The 23,056-nt window shown below is 38.0% G+C and overlaps 1 protein-coding gene across 6 annotated transcripts in view; it reads left to right on the forward strand.

The window, feature by feature from the left end:
• PRDM1 (PR/SET domain 1) overlaps nucleotides 1–23,056 on the forward strand; it is a 130,713-nt gene that overhangs the window by 50,377 nt on the left and 57,280 nt on the right. Inside the window, exon 2 of one of the 6 annotated variants that reach the window (XM_019499925.2) lies at nucleotides 4,789–4,861. The exons of 4 other annotated variants lie outside the window; for them this stretch is intronic. In XM_019499925.2, coding sequence (XP_019355470.1) covers nucleotides 4,856–4,861 — 6 coding nt within the window. In that variant the 5' untranslated portion in view covers nucleotides 4,789–4,855. Of the gene's footprint in view, nucleotides 1–4,788; nucleotides 4,862–15,159; nucleotides 15,713–23,056 lie in introns of those variants that run through there. One more of the 6 variants, XM_019499929.2, reaches the window with a different exon arrangement.

Genomic DNA, 23,056 nt, shown 5'->3' on the forward strand with positions numbered 1-23,056 from the left:
ACAGCAGATGCAGAGGCCGACAGAGCAGTATAGTGGCTGCTACTTTTCTAAACCCTGCAGTCAGTGTTCTGGTGGTGTGCCCCCTCAACTCCCCACTCCTTAGTTATGTTACTGTTTCTATATCTCCCCAAATATAGGAGTGATCGGCAGACCACAAAGAACATTTCTGGACTTTGTCTTTACCAGGGAACTACAAGAGACAAAAGGATTCTAGGAAATACAGGTATTTCAAAACTCCATATAGCCACTTAGCAAAAATTAATCTAGATGGTTTATCATTTGCCTGCCAGTTCGTGATAGCTTGTATAATTCAGAATATCAACCTCAGTGGGCTAATGGAACAAAGGCTCTCTGTAAAAAACCTGAGTTTTTCCTTACTTAGATAAAACTCCCATTGATGTCCAAAGGAGTTTTGTATGATGAAGGATCACAGGATAGTGACCCACCTTTGTAAGAGGCACTGCCAGAAGCTGTTTTTAAGAGCTGCCTATGATTTGTATGGTTGTGTCCATTCGGAGTAGAACATTTACAAGTTGCTGATGTTTGTCTAACTTTCACCACTGCATTTAATGAAAGTTTTGTCATCAATTTTAATGGAAGCAGAATAAGACAGCACTAAGCGCTTTTGAGAAAAAAATCCCATCCTCGGATTTTAGACTTAATGTGGGAAAGAGCCCCAAAATGTTGCTTGTTGATGACAGCATTAGAAAGACAGATCTTCAATTTAAACAGAAAAGCTAGTGACATGCAAGCTTCTTTTCTCCCTCTATCACACACACAGTTTTGTGAATATGAGGAATTCAGACCAGGATGAGGTGTTTCTTTCTACAGTTCAGTTCAGTCTAAAAGGGCCTATTCACTTCCTGAAACAATTCTTAAGCTGTCTTCTTTCCCCCCCTAGATTGAACACTTGGCTCTGTCTCAGGAGCATCAGGGCAGATAGATCCCATCTCTAATTTCTATGATTCTGCAATTACTTGTATTAGTAAAGCAGGCCTGATGTTATAGTACCTGCATTCTGAACACACCCTAGCTGGTATATGCCACAGTTTCTATTTTCTTGCATAAGGGATGAAGGCATCAGAGGATTTGGCTTCATTTTTTCACCTGGAAGGCAAATGGTTAAAATCTAAGCAATACTTCACACCCATTCTATGTAGTAACACAGAAGAAGAACAATGAGCTAAAACAGTTTCTAAAGGCTACAAGAAAATAAAAATTCCCCGCTCTGTCATATAATGGAAATGAGGATCCTTCAACAGCCATCCCTTCTAATCTGTTGGCCAGTCCTTAGCGGCTTACCAAGCCTGTATTTAACCTATTTCCCTAATGGCAATTAAGAAATGTTTTCATTTCCCAGGGAGAGGATTGCCAATAAAATCTCCTTGCCTCTGTCACCCCTCCCCACCTCTGCTCACTAGTGCCCTTGCTCTCACCCTCCCCCTCAACCTCCTCTTCCTTTGCCCTAGGCATCCAAAGCATTCCGTGTGTGTTTGGGCAGCATGCAGTGAGGAAGAAATGATTAAGCAGCTGAATGTTTGAAATCCAGCTAAATGCACCGATTATTATCTGCTTAGGGCTTTCTTATCTTGAACTGTGTGGTGTTTAATGGCAGGCCCATTGTTTTCAGCTCAAAGGTATTAATGAAGGAATCAGGGCAGCAAGCTGATGTCATAAGTGGCTGAAAGGTGACTTGCTGGATTGATTTCTCTTACTCCACCCCTTTTAAAGTCCTTTCCCACTAGTACTACAGAAGGTTTAGTATTTTTAGAAGCTTGGGTAAAAAGGTTGCATTTGTATGTCTGGTAAAAGGATTGAAGAGTCTCCTAAGTATCCTGCTTAAAAGATGTACTCTTAGCTTCTGCTCTACTTTCTCACTTGATAAAGACTCCACAATGCTTGCGTGGGGCTCAGTATGAAAGCAGTCTGTCCTTGCTCCTATCTGCAGTAGGCACTGGCCAGCATGTCCTGACCTATACTGAAGGTGAGGTTTACAGTTTCTTTTTACTTTGAAGAAAAACCCATAAAAAAAGTGATGTTACCAAGATTTGCTTCTTGATATGGGAATTTTGCAGTAAGGCAGTTAGTTCATTCTTCTTCCAACAGAAAATAGGATATTTTAAAGAAAAATGAGTCCACATAATCAAGTGTCAGTTTTACCTTTTACAATATCCAAAAGTTAAAATGATGTTTATTCCAAAAAGTGCATTGTCTGTTAAAAACACATTTCAGCACAATTTGTACAATCAGAGTCCACCGTTTATATCTGAAATGTGGTGGTGATAGGCATATTAAGTTTTAGCATTAAATGACACAGCCAGAGTGTGAGAAAAAATTTGAAGCAATTTACATTTCACCCTGGATGTTTTTTATGTGACCTTATCCCCTGTCCGTTATTTTTTTTCCTATGGCCTTGAAGACTGCACCCACAATTCTTTGTTTTGAACCAATTAAATCATAATTAATATTCTCACAAAAATTATCTTTGAACCATTTGGCTTTCCCAAAAAAGTTAAGAATTACACTGTTTTTTTCTACATACCAAGCTAAGTTGTTTTTTTTTTTTAAATCTGTTACTCAGTTTCTAAATTCTTGTGGCTTGGAATTGGAACAATTAAAGAAAAACTGTTTTTAAGTTATGGTGCTGCAGGGTAGCAGATAAAGAGCTCAGAATGGGCCTCAGATCAGAATGAAAAGCATACATCTTGGTTCTTTTGCTTTTTAATGAGACAGCTTTTTCTGTAACACATAATTTAATCTGCATCTTTGCAACTGCACTTAAAATTAATGTCTGTGCTGGTGTGTGATTAGTGATTTAGGACTTTTGTTTTATCCAAGTGAATGAGTGAAGTCTTTTTTTTTTTGGTTCTTCTGTTTCAGTTCAATTTCAGTCTGTTGGGCATGCATGCAGCAGGTTTGACCACCCATTGGAAAACTTTGTGATCACTTGAAGGATCTGTCTGAGTAGCTCATTAGCAAAGACTAGATAGCAGAAGAGAAAGTGAAGGGAGGAAAAGAGAATGGTATTTAATATTAATAGTCTGTTTAATAGCAGCTAGGCAACATATATCAGTGGGAATAATATATTCTGTCACCAGAAAAGGAACGAACTGGATTACCGTACATTTATGTTTCTCTACCCAGCTCACCTTAGCTTATAATTATTTCTTGCCTTTGTCATCAAAATATCTAAAATAAAGTCTAATAACTGTAACTATTTAACTTAGACAAAAGAAAATAGGTTTTTAAAAAAAAATCAGTAATAGAGGACTGATTTGCTAGCCCAAAATCTGCTCCATCATGACAAATGAGAGTGATAACACTTTTCCTTTCAAATTATAACGATTTGACATTCTTATTTTCTTCCCTTTCCTTAACAAAGGAAAGTGTTAAAAATCATTAAGCATGTTATTAAAAGCATTTAATAATTAACTAAAACCATTAATAGTCTCTGCATTTCTGATTTAAGCCTATAATTTTCTAAGACTTGGCATAGAAAGCATTGAAATATAAGGTTACCAAACTGAAGCAGTCTGTCTGAAATAAGTAAAAAGGATAGATCTTTTTCTGATACATTCTAAAGCCATCTTGACCAGAATTTCATACCTTAAAACTGGTATTTTAGAACTTTTTTAAAGGTCGTCATTATCAATCAAAATTGGAGGGAACATGCTTTATCTCTCATAAATGTGCCATTACCATCACATCTAAAATACTGAATCCATCTCTTCTCACAAAATTGCTTTGAGATTTTCTCTATCAAAAGTGTTTCATGAACTATTCAATAGTTTTAGCCCATTGTGTATCAACCAACTGGGTGAAATTTTGTTTGCTGAACTTATCTTATACCTAAGAGGAGGAAGAAGGTTCTGTTTAAAGGTCAAAGTGTTTCAGGTATGAATTCAGTGTGATTTTACTCTGTGTTCCCCACCCTACCCTACCCTACCCAAGAACTCGGACTTTAGGCACTTTTAAAATGTTTTATATTTTTAGTTCATTTAGATAAAAATACTTAAAACTATTAAATGTTAAATTAAATAGCGAAGAATTTTTTTTACATCATGTTTTGAACAAAAATATGATGTTCATTGTGGGAAGTAATACAACACTCAAGGTTGTAGTCTCTTCAAGAGTTGATAAAATTCAAGAAACATAACTTGATGATGATTAATTTATATAGTGTCCTGTATGGAGGCATTGCTATGTGTCTTTCAGGTAGATAAGACCTGATTCTTGTTTCAACACACTTGCCATCCAAGGCCCATTTTTTTCAAATGTGTGTATAAATAGTAGGTTCACTTAAACTGTCCATGTATGTCAAGTTTCTTACATCTGTACTCACTTTTTAATCTATTTCATTGGCTATTATATTATTTTAAATAAGTGTTGTTATATAGAATGTAGGAAGAATACAATAGCTGCTTTTCCTAGCATAAATTGAGAAATGTGAGTGGTATTTTTTGCTTGACAGTGTGCAAAAAGCCTAAGCTAGTTCTGGCAATTATCTTTTGTGTATGGAATAACTGTCAAGCTGACTTACCTTCTCTAGTGTTACATTTATTTGCTTACCATTCAAACTGAGAAGAAAATAGCGATGATCAAATCATGTGGTAATTTGAAGGGAAAAGTGTCATCTCTCTTCTCATTTGTTGTGATGCTGATCTTGGACTAAATTAAAACTGTTGCTGCTGACATTACTTTCAAGTCTGGAAAATTTAATCAGGAAAGTCCTTGGTAGCTATAAATTTGTGGCAACAATCCCTAATTCATCTTGTAATTTTATGACAGGCTCTGAATTGCCTGCATTTGGCCAGGGATCACCTCAGTGGACCGTTGATGAAAGAAGAGAGGGAATATGAAGGTCAGTTGCAGTGACTTCTTTTTCCTTCCTTACATATTGTTACAGATCTTAACCTATATGGTATCATTTATTTAACAGAACTTTTCTGTTCTGTTTCATATATAATGGAAGATGAATGTTTTTCCTTTTGGTTTATCTCTTCTTTCCCCTCATTATTTATAAATATTCTATATTGGAAGCCTCCCATGGAAAAAAATGCATCCCTGTAGGAACAGCCAAACAAAAATCACACATTTATCCTGATAGTTTTACATTCCTATCTTTAATTGGATATTAGAATAACTTTATTGGATTTTGTACATGTGCATATATTTGAGAGTAGAATTTGGCTCGATATGTGCATGCATCTGAAAACTAGCCAAATGCCTCAGCTGCACATAGCTGCAAACCTTCTTAATACCATGTGTAACTAACTATATGGTAATGAATCCCTCATCAGAGTGAAAGAAAATTGAGATTCTAACATCAGAAAAACAGCATTAGGAAATTGAATTGAGAATCGTCAACAGCTAAGTCAAAATGACTTCTGTTTATTGAACCCAGTACAAAATGACCTCCAAAACAAATGGCTCCCACAAGACAAAATGCAGGATTTTCTAATGGTATTTATAGCATAGTGATTACATTTATTAGTGGTTTATTAACAAAAGGGTGTGGGGTAACTAATAAATTATCGTTGTCTTTTTCTGTCCTGCGCTATATCTCCTTATTCCTCCTTCTTTGTGAATTTTTTAAAATGTGCTTGTTAACACTATTTTCTCTTTTTCAAAATAGTTTTACCTCCTCTTACCTCATTAGTTCTCCTCCCTCAGGCCCTTTTCTGTCTTGCTTTTCTCTCTTTGGCTTCTTACTTGTCTCTTTCCACATCCTTCCCTTGTTCTTTTCTTTTCCTTTTTGGCTTTCACTCTTCCTTAGAAGGCTTTTAAGCTTGAATTCTTTTCAAAGTACAATTATCTTACCACCTTGGATTTGTTTTTCCTAACTCAGCAGTTGCCAGAATGAGTAACTATGGAGCTCAACATGACTGAAGCTTTGTAAAGAACAAGTGTGTTGACACTTCTCCAGAAACAAAAGAAATTTTGGGAGGTAAAGCCACCCAGTCCATCAGCTCACCAACCTCACCTCAGTTACAGCAGGAAGCCCTGCTATTCTTGATAAGGTTGAATCACGAATCTCTTGATAACCTCTGGGTTGCCTTCCTTAATAGCAAATTAAAACCAAAAAAATCTTCTGTAGAGGAAAAACAGGTAGTGAGAGAAACAATAGCAAGGAAAGTTTTGGAGGGAAAGCTTGGAGCCAGTTTACTTTTCAAAGTAATTTAATTAAAAATAACTATAAGACTTTCCTTTTGGTTGTTTTTTTGTTTGTTTATTTTTGTTTGCTTTTTTTTAAAATTACCATAGTTAGTGTATACTAACATATAAAATCTTTAAACATATGTTTCTATCAGATTCTCAATTTAGGGAATATTGGATGCCATTTTTTTTTTTAAATAGGCTGCTGAATGGCATACAAATTTTCAAGCTCTGTCAATGGCAGACATTAAGAACTCAATATTCTCCCACAGTCCCCCCAGCTCAGTAACAGAGGCATAGGCAAAACTGTGCAGGAACCAAAATTACTGTTTCATAGGAAATGTTGTGTTTTTTCTAATTTGTTTATTCTGAAACAAAATTAAAATAAAATCAAAGTGTTCCTCAAAAACATTTTCTGAAAATAATTAGTCTAATTTCAATTTCAAGCAATCACTTTATAACATAAAAGAAAAGAAATTGCAGAAGGGAAATTAATATAAAAAATCAAAATGAAACATTTGTCAAAATGTTACTCTTAGTAAAATACTTTTCCCCCCAGTTTTTTCCCTCCTAAATGAAATTTCATCAAAATGTATACATTTCCATAAAAAGTTTATTTTTCAACAATATAGCATTTTCTGATGGAACAATTCACTGAACACCTACCCGATCCTTTAGGTACCTATTAATATGTGTAATGCAACAGTCAAACAAAAAAATCTGACAAAGTCAACTCATTCCACCTAAAAATATAAAAGAATACATAGCCACTAGAAAATACAAAAACAAAATTCTAGCATGCATAGTAAACCATTTTGTCCCTCGATCTGTCCTTTCATTAAAAGCCTAAAAAAAGGATGAATTCAGTAGTGATCTGGGAAGATAAAAAATACTTAGTTCTAGCAGACCTGAGTCAATGTTCCTTCAGGGAGGACACTGTGCCATCATTTGCTACTCATCCGTATCAGGGAAGTTCCTGATCAAGCAGTTTAGGACACACAGTGAAGCAGGAGGGGTCAACCTGAGACACGTGTGGCACAGGGGGCCTCCATTTGGCACACAGCAGATTGCGGAGGGACAGGCAGCACATCAGCAGATAGAACAGGGAGCAGAAAGCATAGCAGCAAATCAGGTAGTGAGCAGAAAGAGCAGCAGATTGGGTAGGGGAAAAGGATTGGAGAGGCACTAGGCAAGAGTGAGCAGCTGCTATGTGGCACACCTGCCAAAAAGTTTGAGCATGTGAAGAAAAAGGGTTTCTGATACTACAATCCTGTAACTTGTTACATAGGCAAAGATTTGCATCCACATGAGCTGTGTCCACACCAGCAGGGGCATGCGTTTGCAGCAGCACAAATAGTAGCGGCACAAATTTGTGCCACTACTTTGTGTCACAGAGCACTCCCCTTCCCATGCACTTTGCAGTGAAACATATTGTCCCGCTGTTCTATGTGCTGTGGGGGGTGGGGGGCCAGGGCACCAGCAGGCAGACCCCACACTGAGGTACTTTGTGCCCCATCCAGCTGGGGAGTGGCACGTAGAGATAGGGCAGCAGGCAGCCATGGGCTGGTTGTTTCCCTGTTTCCATGTGCTTCAGCATGGGGGCTCTGCTGTGAAGCCCCCATGCCGAGGCAAGTGGAACTCCCATGCTGAGGCACCCTGCACCCCAGACAGCCATGGAGCAGCTGGCTGGGGCGCAGGGTGCAGAGAGGCTGCCTGTTCCATGTTTGTCCCAGCACACACCACTTTGACATGCCTCGCACTACTTTTTTCTTTGGTAGCAGTGCTGTGCATGATTTAACGTGCAAGGAGTGCAGATGGGGTTCTACAAAGAGGTTTGTGGTGCCACAAACCACGCAAACCTGCACACCTGGACCGGGCCATGGAGTCTTTTTGTAGTCAGTGGGTGCATCTACACACACGCTTTACCGCAGAGGTGACTAATTAGCTCTGCAGTAAAGTGTAACTGTCTACACATGCACCCATATTAGGGCACAGTAAATTAATTAATTCCACTGTAGGATAGTACTGTCCAGGACAAGTACTATTCTACAGTGGAGTAGTTATGTGCACTGAAATGCATATGTAGATGGTGACTGGGGCTGGCTGGGGCACAAGGGCGCTACAGTGTGGGAGCTGCCTGCTGGTTAACATGCCTCAGCCAGTCCCTCTGCAGCATGTTGAGCAAAGGTGGAGCAGCTCCAGGCTGGTAAGCTGACCCCCCAGACCCTCTGCCAACCCAGGACTGCTCTGTCCTGGCTCAACATGCCACAGTCCCACGTGGACATGTATATACTGAGCCCAGGAGAAATAAATTCAAGCATGATCTGCACTGGATTTAATTGCTACATGCTAACTGTACATGTAGATCGGGGCGGGCAATTATTTCGGGCGGAGGGCCGCTTACTGAGTTTTGGCAAGCCATCGAGGGCCACGTGACAGGCAGCCCAGGGCAGATAGATATTAACTTTCTTAATTTTTGGGGGGCCCCACGGGCCGCATCTGGCCCCCGGGACACATTTTGCCCAGCCCTGATGTAGATGCACCCAGTGGGTCTCTGCATGAGCACTGAAGTCTGTCCACAGTCAATTGCAAGATTGTGATTGTAATTCATAAGGATATGCTGCCTTTGACTGATATATTCCATCTTCCAGAGCCGCACAGATTTAGGGGTGTAAGTGGTCCTATATTGGTGAACACCTCATTGCTATTTTGTCATTATTGATTATAATGCATCTTTGCTTTGATGTGAATGTAAGGGATAAAAGTGAATTGTTATTGTCAGATCAGTTTCTGACTGCATTGGTAAAATGTACCTTCAGTTGTGTATCTCCTGTGTTTTCAGAAGAGCTGAAAGAAAAGGCAGAAGACAGGGTAGAGGTACATCTTATAGATTAACTAAATCAAAGATGCATACCCTTCTCTGAGTAACAGCTCACTAGCATCTACTGAAGTGAGCTGTTGCTCATGAAAGCTTATGCATCTCCGATTCATTTAGTCTATAAATTACACCCGTACCTTGCCTTCTGCCTAACTTCAGACTAACATGGCTACCTCTCTCTGAGTTAGTGAAGTTAGGGAACCTGACTGGAAAGGACTAGAACTTATATCTGGTGTTTTTTATGGAAATACGTTGGACAAAATGATTGTTTCTATAATGTTGGATGGTAGGAGTAATTTCTGCAAAGCACAGTTGCTTGCAGAAGAACTTGAAAATGTTCTTGTTATTGTTACTAGGCTGTTGTAATAGCTGCTAGGGTTTTTTCTATACATCAGACACCATCCATTTATAAAATGCTAATTACTAATTAAAACAAAACAACAATGAGAAATTCCTCATGGGGAGGGGGTATTAGTACTTATGCTTGCTAGGTTTCGTTTCATAAGTGATTCCTTCATGGAATGCTAATCAAGTCCATTCAGAAAAGCCTTAATTAATTTAATTAAAATCTTTCAGATCAAACTGATTAGCCTGACATCTAGGTCTCAGCAGAGGAAGCAGGCTGGTACTTCTGTTGATGCTTCTGTTGAGGTGGGCTTACTAAAGTCAGTTAAAGATGGATGGTAGCTAAGGTGGTCAAAGCATTCTATCTGACATTACCATAGGAATACATTTTATAGCTGCCCCAAGCAATCCAGTTTCTTTTTTGTTAGAGAGCGTTCCATAATTCTGCAGGACCAGTAGTTCAGGTAATGTCAGGCACCCCAGTCTGATTATGATTGAAAGAAAGTGGAGTGACCTTTCTTACCCCTTTGAAGGCTGGAATACAGATTAATCGTTTTTCATCCTTTTGCTACCTCTTGTCTTAATCATTGGCCATGACCACTGCCACACTGGCAGAAGAGAGACAAAGGATATGTCATGTGACCCCTCCTGATATTACTAGAAGGATGACATAGAAGGTTTTGAGATCCCCAGTTTAAAGGGGCTGAACAGCAAGTAGCTTCTGTTGAAAAGACGGAAAGCAGTGCTCAAGTTCAGAGCTCTCCTAAATGTTCTGGGGATCAAACACTATTAGAAGCTTCTTGAGGAGAAAAGTGAGTATTTGTTTGACAGTGGGAAATAGTCTCTTGCTACCAATGATAAAGAACAAGTTGAGAGGAGAGAGGGAGAATGAAGTCTCTATTTGTTAAAGGCAGTCATCCAAACTACCAACTTTCTGTTGCATCCTTACTGATTTCTGCAAGCAATCCACTGTCATAAAGAAACATTTTATATTTCTAACAATAATAAAAATTAATTATTGCTAATCAATATATGTGTTTGCAAACAGTCTTTTTTTTTGTAGATCAGAAAGGTTATATTACCATAGGAATGGAGTTCTGACAAAGTAGGGAACATGAGATAAATGCTGAAAACAGATTGATTTTTTCTTTTAGAACACATTCTTAGATATAAAAGTCTGCCTGACTGAGAAAAAATACAAAATATTTAAAATGTTCCTCCCTGTTCCTACATTTGCCAAAATTCATAGTGTTTCATAAAGTTTAATTTGTTAAGACAACTGATATATGAACAAAATGTCCGTGAGGGCAAATTTGGAAATATATTTATATCATTCTAAATCTTTTGAGGCTATTTTTTCCTGGGCCAGTAAATCTATCCTCATTCCTTAAAGTATGCCATATAAAGTTATACGTACATATACAGACCCTTTATTTTATGACTGAATGTATTTTTGTGGAAGACGGTATTAATTATAATTATTCCTTCTCCATTTTTCATAAGCCTAGGCAGGGTAGCACCTCAAAGACTAATTGGTTCAAAGAGATGCCATTCTATACCAATTAGTCTTCAAGGTGCTACCCCACCCTGCCTTCTGCCTTACTTCTGATGAAGTTAACTGCCTCTATCATTTCTCAAAACCACCCATCATATTCCTGAGCTTTTCATATGAAATTGTTGCCAGTGGGCACATCTACACATGACCATTTACTGTGCAGTAACTGAAATTTCTGCACAGTATGGGTGCGCATCTACACATGCATGCCCATACTGTGCAGTAAATATGGCGACTTATGCCAACTTGAGCATGCAGGTATCAAATTTATGCCCAATTAATTACTGCGCAGTAACACTGTGTGTGGACCGACTTGGGACTAACGTTAGTCTCAAGTCAGTTCACACACGGTGTTACTGCGCTTTAATGCCTGCACATGTAGATGTCAGCCTATTTCCGCTTACTGTGGAGTAAATTTAAGCCAACGTAAATTCATGTGTAGACACCCAGTAAGTATACATCACTACAGCAGATACTGCTTGTTCCTGGAGAGTTATCTGTCTTTCTTTCAGAGAATAGATTTAAGCTTAAAGTTGAGGACCTGCACATTTAACAGTCTAGTAGCTTTAACCAAATAGGAGGAACTTTAAATTTGTAAGACTTCACAACCCTACAGCTACTAATGATGATGTGTGGTTTCTATGGCAATTGTCAGGCCAGTCAGTCTTTCTAGCCCTGCTGTCCTTCCACTTGCCCATGTAATATACGCACACATGCATTTGTATAATACTTTTCATCTTCAAAGCACTTTAGAACATTTTTTTTATCCCACAGATACAGTTGGGTTGGATTCATCAAAATGATAATGGCTAGTTGATATTTAGATTTTAGGCCCCTGTCCTTCAAAGAAGTATGTATGTATTTGAATGTTATTCAGTGTAACCCCATCAGCTTTAAGGGAACTATTTACAGTACATAAAGTCAAGCTCATGTGTAAGACCCTTTAAAAAGGGTCCTTAATCATTAAAGAATATTTCTATCCAAAACATTCAAAAAGTAGAAGAAATCATTTAGTGATTACCAATGTACTCTATAGAACACCCACACTTCCTAAGGAGGGTAAGAACAGCATCAGCTGATAGTTAAGAAGTAACAGGAGTTTAGAAATGTTGAGTAATTTTTTATTGGAATAGTTTATCTACTCTTAGAATTATAATAATCAGAAATGCTATTTATCTGTAAATGGAAGCCATTCTTCTAATGCAGTCTGGATGGGGCCTGCACTACATGTAGCATAGCTGCTGCTCTGGCTAGACTGTGCCTGTTCTGGCCCATTCTGGTTGCTCCAGAACCTGTACTGCACGTAGTGTGGGCTGAAGCAGCCACCAAATCAGGGATGCTGGAAGTGAGGCAAGGAGGTGGAGCCTGTAGGCTGGATCTAGCCTGTGGACCAGCCCCATGCCACTCATGCTGCCTACATGACTGGATAAGTTTGATACCCCTGTTTTTAAGGAAATCCAGTTCCATGTATCTAAAAAGGAAGTATAGTGAATGGATCATAAGTACTTGCTAGAAATAGAATAATTTTAGTACTTGGGTGAGAGCAAGTGTCTTCAGGATAATTCTAGGGGTGAATTGTTAGTAAAAATAGAAAATATGTCTACATCTTGCCTGCAGGCATATTCCCTGACTACCAACTTTTCACCTTTATAGTAGTGTCAATCAAATTGATACGGATATCCTTGAAACAGGCAACGTACCTTTAGTTTGAACACTGAACTCTGCAGTAAAGAGAGTATGTTTGGTCAGTGTCTCTTATCACTGAAGAACCAGCTTTATTGAAGGCTTGAGGGTCAGAAGGGAAGGGCATGAAAGTGCATAAGAAAATAAAAGCATTGGCAAATATACTTAACTTTTTTTTATATAATGCATCATTTTCTCTTCTCTGATATAACACTGACTGCCACCCTGAAAATCTCAGCGTTGCTGTTTTTAACTCTAAAGGTTCCCTAGGCCATGGTCCTACAATGAGCTTGATCATTGTTATGCTTGATTTCACCCATACAGCTCAGTGAAAGATGGGAGATGTATTGCACAGCGTTTAAAGTGGTATCTACTGATGGTGACTATGTCCTGGCACTGGAAGCTTGTGTTCACTTGAACCTCTTTACTAGTCATTACAGAATTACCCTCAAAATCCTGTCATCCTATTGTGCTATAATTTTTTCCATATATTCTCTTCCCTTAAAACCTTCCCGTTTTTCTGTTAATTTTGTCTTTAAACGATTTATAATTAAATTATAATTTACTTTACTCATGCAATTGAATACAATACTTTACATGTACACTTTATACTTTATACTCTGGGTCTAAAAAGTCTAAAAATACTGTTCCGCACTCATTTATCTTCTTATTTCTTAACATTAAATCTGTAGACAAACTGCACTGGATACAATTTTGATCTAATTTTTATTCTCTTAGGTCACAGTTTAGGTAGGCCCCAGTTTGAGAAAGCACTTACGTAGGGGCTTACCTTTAAACACATGTTCAAGCCTCATTGAAGTAAATGAGAATTAAGTACATACTTAAGTGCTTTACTAAATAGGGGTGGAATTAAGCACGTGCTTATGTGTTTTGCTGAATCAGGGCCCCAATTTATTTATTTTTTTAATTTTATCTGTGCTAGATAGATGCAAAAACCTGAAACCCAGATACTGATCTTACAGTGATGGAAATCAGAAATACAGTAACCCTAGCTGGTACAAAAGAAGCTGCATGCACATAAAAAAGTGAAAAGATGGCCTTGTATTTAGGGCCCCAAGGGATGCAAGCTCAAACCCCAGATCTCTGTAGGTCTTCTTGAATGACTTTCAGCAAGTCATTTATGTTTCAATCCTGCAGGTGGCTCTGCCTAAGTAGGCACTGGTACTCACAGAAAAGTCCACTGAAGTTGAAAGCTGATAAGCCACTGTTACACGACTAAAAGTTTAATGTCTCCGGGCTTCAGTTCCCTATCTGTCAAATGGGAATAACAACACTTCCTCTCTTTCATTCTTTGTTCATCTTCTCTGTTAAGATTGGAAGCTCTTTGAGGCACGGAATACCTCTTACATTGTATTTTTGCAGGGTCAACACCCTTCAGTGATGGATAATTTTTATAAGGCTAGGTACAGGCATTCAAAAAGCCTGAGGTGGAATTGATCTAAGTTACACAATTTCCTGTAGGTGGTATAGTTTAGATCAGTAGCGAACAAAACACACATTCACCCTTTGTTGGTGGAAGGTGCAAATCTTAGACCGGGTTGTGCCATTTTTAAACCAGTCTGTGTGCGCCCAACTTCTGTTCTGTTATGGGTATAGGTTAGTTTCTGATCACTTATTCCAGTAAAAGTGTAATGTTTGTACCTGACCTATAACTATAGAAACCTACAAATATAAAATTTGTAGAAACGTGTTAACATAAAATGTATATGTTGACAGCTGTTAACCTGGAGTATTAAATTTAGACTTTGAATACAGATATGTCTGTAAATGTATCAGAGGAAAAGACAAAAACCCTTTTTGTACTAAGTGGTGTCAGCAGAGCGGGCCCAAGGGAAAATGGCACCCTGGGCGAACTTGTATTTTGGCACCCCCCAAGTCAGCGATGCTGCTGCAGGCAGACAGGGATGCTGCTGCAGGCAGACAGCAATGCAGTCTGGCGGGAAGGCACAGCAGCATGGTGAGCCAGGCAGGCACCGCTGCTGCTGTGCAGAAGCAAGGTGGGCCAGCTAGAGCAGGCACCACCCCATCCACATGTGCCTGACCTGGCTCCTCCTGAGCAGCAGCTGGAAGTAGGGGCAGGCTGGATGAAGCAGTGCTCCTCTTGCCTGGGTTGGGGATCAGCTGGGGTGGGGCAGAGGGAGAGTGCTGCTGTGACAATGGGCTGCTCATGTCTTTGTTAAATATGAAAATCTGCAGGTTGCATTTTTAGTGCTTTTCTATGTATTTCTTATCATTTTGCAGTGTCTATATTAAGCATTTGTGATGGATAAGTGACATTCCAAATTATATGTATTTAGATCTAAGCAGTGCCACTTACACAAACATGAAGCTATTATCCACCCTTAATTCAGGTGACATCGTGATTTTCACTTGTAGGCATTGGCATATTCTGCTATGTCGTACCCATTCACTTATTATGGCACTTTGAGATGCCTGATGGAGAACTGAATAACAAAAGTGACTATCCTAAACTGCACAGGAGTTTAAAAACATGTTAACAAGCATGTATGACAAATGTAATATGAGCTCTGTGAGGGTTAGTTAATGGTTAACTGTCTGTGTTGAACCTGTGCTCCTTAGACAAATACTGCTAGCATAAGATGAGTTGCCTTTTCCCTGCAGACAGAGGCTTAGTGCAAGCAGGGAGACTGGGGCTTTGGTCCTGGGAGAGTAGAAGACAGCTTCAATGCAGCAGGAGGGCTTTCACTGTCTTTCAGACAGGAAAGGAAGGCATCATATTACAAGAACTGCTATTTTCAAATAGAAATGGGATGGATGGGGGTAGTGGGGTCTCCCTGTACATCCTAAAGTTCATAGGGTAGCTGACCTCATTCAGCTGTTGTTTTGCTTTTTTAACTAGCTCTTGTCTGAACAGGTGCCCGATGCAGTATAAAGCTGCTTAGGATAGCTGGCATAACTCTGCTTTCACATTTCAAGGAACTGGGAAAGAAATAGGCAAGAAAATGTTTTGCACAGGAAGCTACTGTGTGGAGATACTCTGCACAGCCATTGAAGGAGCAGTATAGTACCGAAACACCACATGTTCTATAGAAGACAAAAACCCTGTAGGTCAGGTGAGTGACAACTCTATGGAACTTGATTTAAAACTGTGTGTGTACTGTGCTGTGAAAACTGCTGATATTCAGTTGTAATGGATGAAATGGTTGTTTTTTTAATTACTCGAGACGATAGAAAACCTTTGAACTCCACTATGAGGGGAACTCCTCAGACAAGTAATTTTTTTTCAGAACAGAAGCACTGCAATAGCAGCCCATTCAGTCTAAGAGGTTTGGAAATTCTGCCTCTGAACAATCCCCAAACTTTGGAGAACCTTTGGGCCTTAATCATATTGTTAAAATTCAGGCATGACTATTATTTAAAGAGCAACGTTTATTTTATATACATGTAAAAATAATTAAAGATTCTCACAAAACATTTCCAAGCTCTCACTTTCTATACGAAGATGGTTGAAATTCAGTATGTAATATTTTTGGCTTTAAAATGTGTCTAACACAGAACCAATATACTTTGGTCTTTTTTCAGTTTTTGGCACAGTAATTTGGTATTCCACCTTTGTATATTTGGGATAGAATGCTATGATAGAGATCCAGCACTTTATAATTTTCTCCTCTTTGCTTGTGTTATCCTGCATTTAGATTCTATAACCTTTTTCCCTTAATAAGATAGAGAATATTTTCACTACAAATGAATAAGATAGTTTAGCCCTGAATAAAGCAGTAGCATTGTAACCAGGTGGCCTCTGCAATAGCAATAGCTGTTCACAAGAAAACTTTAGAATGGAATTTAACAAGTTAAAGGTATTTTTGCTATTCAAATAAACATTCCCTATCCTATTAAGATACTGTAATCTAGGCATGCAACTCTTTTCAGTTAAACAACTATAATACTGTTACATTTAATGAATTTACTCCTGACTTCTGCTATTAAAAGTGAAAAAGGATCAAAGTATAATGTATAAAATACCTGATTTTCTTTTCAACTGTCATGCACTTTTATTTGCAACATACACTCATTTCACTCTGACTGCAGAATGAAACTAGATTGGTCAGTTTTACTTTACTTAGCAGTAAATTTTACTTTGTTTGTCATGTTACTAAAGCTGCCAGTGGACAATGGGAATATTTCACTGCCTTTAAAAGAAAATCTACAAAACACCTCTATATATTTTTTTTTATTTTTTTTAATCTGTTTTGGGGGCCCAAAATTAATTTATTAGTATCATTTTATCTTAACCAACTCTTCAGACATGGGTGTTATTTGGTATGATGACTAAAAGCATTGTGTTGATGTAAATGATCAAATACAATAAAGGTGAATGTACGTATTTGAAATGGATCAAATATGGATAATGCCAATCCTAAAAGCATAACTACTCTGTTTTCTGAATTTCACAGTGGCTTTCACTTAATTTAAGTGGAAGATGTGCAACATTACTCAGGAGATATAGCCATACTCTGAACATTTAAATGGATTTTTCTGTAAATCGTAGATTAGGTTTAAGTGAATTTGTATAGAAATGGTAAGGTTTTTTTCCAGTCAAAAACTAAAGGAAGTCTGAATGAGTTTCAGGATTTAAAGTAAATCTGAGATTTCAGAATCTGAAATGAGAGAATGTCCTTATGCTAAATATTTATAATTATTAAATAAATATAACTTGGGCACTTCAAAGCAGAGTCTTCATGTACTGCCCTGCTTAAGACCCTCCTTCTTTCATTGTAATAAGTAAATTCTAAAATTGCTTTTTGAATAGGTTTCTTTGCCAATATCCATTTTACAACAATGTAATCAGTTGCAGCATACCTGCTAAATATTTACGATGGTCTGGCTGGGTGGAAGATTCATAATCTCTAACCTTAATAGCACAGAGAGTAAGTTCTAAAGACTGTCTGGAGTACAAAGGTTATGAACTGGTTGTAAACAGCCTCCAGAATAAAAACCTGTCTGAGGCTCCACTGCAGGAGAACATCACCATTTGGTTCAGGTTCCTTGTTTTTTTCAGTAAGATTTTAGAATAAAGTCTTAGATGGTGTAAATTGCTGTAGGTCCATTGATTTCAATAGAACTATGCTAATGTATGTCAGTTGAAAATCTGGCCTAAGAATTTACAGGATTGTTAATCTAATTTGTAGTACCAGACCTGCATTTATAGCAGGGGTGGGCAATTATTTCGGGCGGAGGGCCACTTACTGAGTTTTGGCAAGCCATCGAGGGCCGTATGACAGGCAGCCAGGAGCAGATAAATATTCATTTTCTAATTTTTTTAGGGGCCCTTTGGGAGGGATAGAATGGCCTAGCAGGCCACATTTTGACTGCCCCTGATTTACAGTATCTGCAAGTAGAGAAAGCTAATGTGCTGATTTAGCAGGCTAGTTAATCATGTACCTAATTTGACCCTAAGTTTTTAATACTGTAGTTAGTCCCATTGATTTAGCAGAACTACCCTCATGCTTAAAGTTAAGTCTCTGCTTAAGTACAGAGAAAACTAAGTTCTACCCTCTAAGAGAACCAAAAACAGATAAAGGAGGAGGTGATTGACAGTCGCCTTTATCACCAGTATATTTAAATCATTTTTTTCTTTTAGGCCTAACACTATATGGATAACATATATTTGGAGTACATTATATGGATCTTATCCAGTGACTGCTGAGGTCAATGGAGGTCTGTCCTTGGGTACCAGTGTGGTTTGGAATGAGCATAAGGCCCAGAGTTTTAAAGTTATTTGGATTAGGGGTGTCAAATTTATCAGGCCCAGTGGCCTGGAGCTAGTCTAGAGGCTAGTTTGGGCCCACAAACCAACCCTGCACAGTGTGGGGCCAGTCCTACATGCAGCCTGCAGATCAAATCCAAGACCCACAGACAGTATTTTAGTGGTGGTACAGCTCCACAGGTTATCCCATCCCAGCTGGGTCAGTCTTTTCTCACAAAAGACCAAAAAGATACCCACAAACCGTATTTTATCCAATATCATAGGTTGTAGATCCTCATCTAAAAGTTGGGAGGCCTGCTTTCAAATTACCACTGCCTGATTTGGAACAGGGGCTTAAACCACAGGTATGTTACTTCCAATGGGAGGTATCCTAATCACTAGGCCATTGGCTCTTCTGGGAATGTTTCTCCATTTCTGCAGTTGAAGTTGTTCCACAGTGCACGAGTAAATATCATTTGCAGTAGGGATTTGAACCTGACCATCCCCCATTACTTCCCTAGCTACTGGGCCATAGAATCACTCTCTCTAGCCCAGTGATTCAACCAGGGAGCCGTAGGGCGCCACACAATGTTAGCAGAGTTTTCAAAACATAATGATCTGTGGTGGCATTTCTAAGTTATTTGCAACAGATCATTTTATAGTGAAAAAAAAAAAGAGTGAAAATGAAGAGCTGGCATTTTCCAAGGGGTGCCTCAAGCCTATAAAGGGGTACCTTGAATCTGTTGAAGGGTACTTCAGATCTGAAAAGGTTGAAAAGTACTGCTCTAGCCAGTTGACTTTATAGGTAAAATTAATTAGGGAAAATGTAATTCAATGAGTTAAGGAGCCAGGAGCTTTTGAAAATCCCCTTGGGTGCATCTGGTGGATCCTTAGATGTCTAAATACTCTAAAAATCTAGATCCTGATTTTCAAAGATAAAATAAGGTTCTTAACTTCTATTATATTCAATGGCATTTAAAGAAACCACTTGCTTCTGTAGGTTGTAGCATACATCTGTTTTTAAGAGCCTCTTCCAAAGGGCGCTTTTTGATTGAGAGCAAGTTATCAGTTTCTATTGATTGTTTCTATATTTAAATAAACAAATTATTTATATATGCATTTGCTGTTTGCCACAAGAATTCAAGTTACTGTACTATACTCTCTTTCTGCTCCTATTTTTATTGGTACTGAAAATAAATTTATTTCTGTTAAATTTTGCAGAGTCTCCATAAAGAAAATAATTTTCTTTCAGTGTATAGCATGACAAATTTCACATCTCCTTTTTCTATTTGTTTCATATAATCTAAAGTTTAAGATAAAGTTGTAAAAATCTACCAACCACTGTCCATCTCTCTCTATTTTTTACTGGTAGTTGATTATGATAGCCTATAATACCCTATGGGCCTAATTCAGAGCTCATTGAAATCAACTTTGGAGCTCTGGGAGAGCAGATATTAAACTTGTCACCTTTATCCCCAGAAGCTACTTTATCTTTGACATCAGATGTGGCAAAACTTAGTAATTTTTTACTCTCTTATTTTTGGCCATGTATGCATGTACAAAGTTAATATATACCAAATGTTCATAATAGTAAGTAATAGTTACTGGTACCTTTCAGAACAGACAGGTTTTCAGTGAAATAATTCAGAGTTCTGAATACTAAGCACCTTGCAGAATTAACTCCTCATTTTCATTTTAAAGTTTATTTTGTAGAACATGCAATTTTGAAATATGTTTGCCAACTTGTGTAATATGAAATACAAAGGACAGCTTCGCACATGTCAACCTAGTTTTGCTATTAATCTGCCTGTTTTCATTTTCTTTCAAAATATAAAGAACTGTGCTGAAATAATATTTTTTAAAATTATTTTTATGTCATTCCATTAATACAAACGTTGATGAACGAACAACTTTTGAAAAAGACTAAAAAACCACTAAGGTATACTTGGTCTATATGGTAAATCTGAATCCCTGCAGAAAGCAAGACAAATACCAAATAAATACTGCTAATTCTTAAGGGATCTTGTGGCCCTCAGACCTTGCCAATATCTGTTTGTCAAGTGATGCAACAGTTTGCTAATTAAACAGTTTGCAGTGATGTTTGGAACAAAACTTGTGGACATATAACCAATTGAACAATTTATTGCTGTAATTGAAGGGATTAGTTGGTGTTTATTAACTAGCCTTCCTGCTATGTTTACTGATGAATCATGGTAATAACCCTTGGCCCCTGACTTTTGTTTTTAAAGATTCCATAGGTATTATTGACACTTCAGTATTCAAGTTGTTACTTCAAGGCCACAGCTGTAACTTAACACCATATTGTAAATTCAGCAAAGTTATGCTGTTGGGTTTTTTTCTGGTGGGTGAGGCATTATCCTTTCAGTACAAAAATGGATCTGAATTAAAAATAGCTGTATGATAAACAGTGCTTAGTCTGAAAATTAGTCCATGTATATAGTAGTTTATTTTCCTTTTACAAGCATTGTCTCCCCTACTGTCTCCATCATCATTAAAGTAGATTTGCAGCTAGGAGAATGGCATTATTGCTGTCATGTACAGCAGGGATGCCAATGAAATGTCTAAGGCACATGAAGTTTTGAGCACAGATCTATTCAGTGGAACAATGAGTCCTGATGATGATAACAGGCTGCTTCTCCCTCTTCCAAATGAAAGCTGTTTAACTAGAACTAATTGGCTGTTCCTAAAGTGCAATTAGCAGGGGTATTAATCTAGGCCTGATGGGTGTGAAAATTAGTTTCTGGTAGACCACTCAACATGGGGATGCTTGTACCAATTGTGATCATAAACTTGAAGGGCTTTAATGTGCCAAAACTGAATAGCCCATTTTTATCCACAGCATTTGACTCAAACATTAACTGGAGAAAAATTGATGGGAAGGAAGTATGCTTAATACTGCCAAAATACTTTTTTTACTCAGTTTCATTACCAGCAAGGAAATGTTTGCTTCCTTCTTCATTTTTTTCTTTTTAATTAGCAGTATGAATTTGAAATACAATTCATATTGTAAATCACTTGTTTTCTTTTAATTCCTAAAGTTATTTATAAATATTGAAATCCATTCTCTTTTTTTTGCTGTCTGCATTGAATGTTTCTTCATTCCACTTTTTGCTGGGTACACATAAGCAAACCTTCTCAACCCATCTGCAGTGCACCTATTAAATGGTATGAGAATTGTTTTCTGGTTTTGAAAGTCAGGAAGTGCTTGAGGAACTTGGGCCAGATCCTTAGTTTCGGTAGATCAGTGTAGCTCTTCTTCAGCTGGGGTATATAGCTCAAAGGATCTAAAATGATTGATTTTCACTGAGGATCTTGGTCCTTGGGTCCAACCAATTCATTCTGAATTGCTATGAATTCCATCTGAATCTGTAGACAGCTGCATGCACTAGAGGGCTTTAGGCTGAGAACTAGACAAGGAAATTTGTATTTCCTGTTGTAATTAGAAGAGACTTCAACTATGCAACAATAAAATACAAAACATACCCCAGAGATATGCATCTGTTTTACATAAAATAAATGTACTATAAGTGTAAGAAAAAGTTTAGAGATCCTCTTGATATCAAGGAAATGAATATGTAGTGTGTACATAGATATTATTTATGAAGATACAGAGTACACATTTCGTAGTCAGCTAGTGCTCTCTCTCCCTAGCTTTTTTTGGTTTGTGTTTTCCCTGGTAGGACTAGGGACCTCTAATTTTTGTGTTCTGCTGTGGGAAAAAGTGCATAATGATACTTTACAAATTCACCCCTTTAGAGGTATCTCAAAGTCTAGACTACCATGCTATTCTTTAGAGGTATGGGAAGATTGACAAGTAAAGAAAAATAGGACTGAAAAAGACACTCTCAGGCATTGTGTCCAGTTACCTGTATTGCAGGCACCCTACATCCCAAAATCCCTTTGTGACTTGATCAACCTCCATCTTAAGAGTAGTTAGGGGTTTTTTTGCTCCCCTATTACTGCCATCAATTGTTTTAGAAACTCATTGCTCTGATGGGTAGAAACATTCTTCTAGTTTTCAACCTGAATTTATTCATGGGTGTTCTATACCCCTTTATCCTTATGCCAACTTTGTCTTTTAGCTTATGCAATATTTTTCTTTTCCTATAATATATTTATCGAGTAATCATATCTCCTCCCAATGTTTGTTTTGCTAGCTAAACAAGCTAAGCTCCTTATTCTCCTCTTGTAAGACACACTCATTCATCCTGCAGTTGTCCTGGTAGAACAACCCATGTAGAGAAGAGCTCTCTCAAGCACAAGTGACCAGAACTATACACAATAAGAAAGGAGAGCTGCTATCTTCTTAGACATGTGGAATACTTCGGAAGTAATTTTCTTCTCAAGTACAGATGCCCAATGAAATTAATCACCGTTATTTGCCTGATCCATAAAGATATGAGAGTGGTGGTTTTCAATAATGGATCTATCACAGACCCATTTGAGGTTAAAACAGGAGTTAAGCAAGGCTGTGTTGTCGCTCCAACACTCTTCTCAATATTTCTTACTGTGATGCTACATCTAGCCACCAATAAGCTTCCAGTCAGAGTGGAACTAAACTACCAAATGAATGGTAAACTGCTTAATCTCAGCTGACTCCAAGCCAAAACCAAGACCACCTTGACCTCAATCATTGAGCACCAATATGCTGATGATGCTGTAGCATGTGTTCACTGAGAAGCAGACCTTC

This window comes from Alligator mississippiensis, chromosome 1 (genome assembly GCF_030867095.1).
Source record: "Alligator mississippiensis isolate rAllMis1 chromosome 1, rAllMis1, whole genome shotgun sequence".
In the NCBI taxonomy this organism is placed as follows: domain Eukaryota; kingdom Metazoa; phylum Chordata; order Crocodylia; family Alligatoridae; genus Alligator; species Alligator mississippiensis.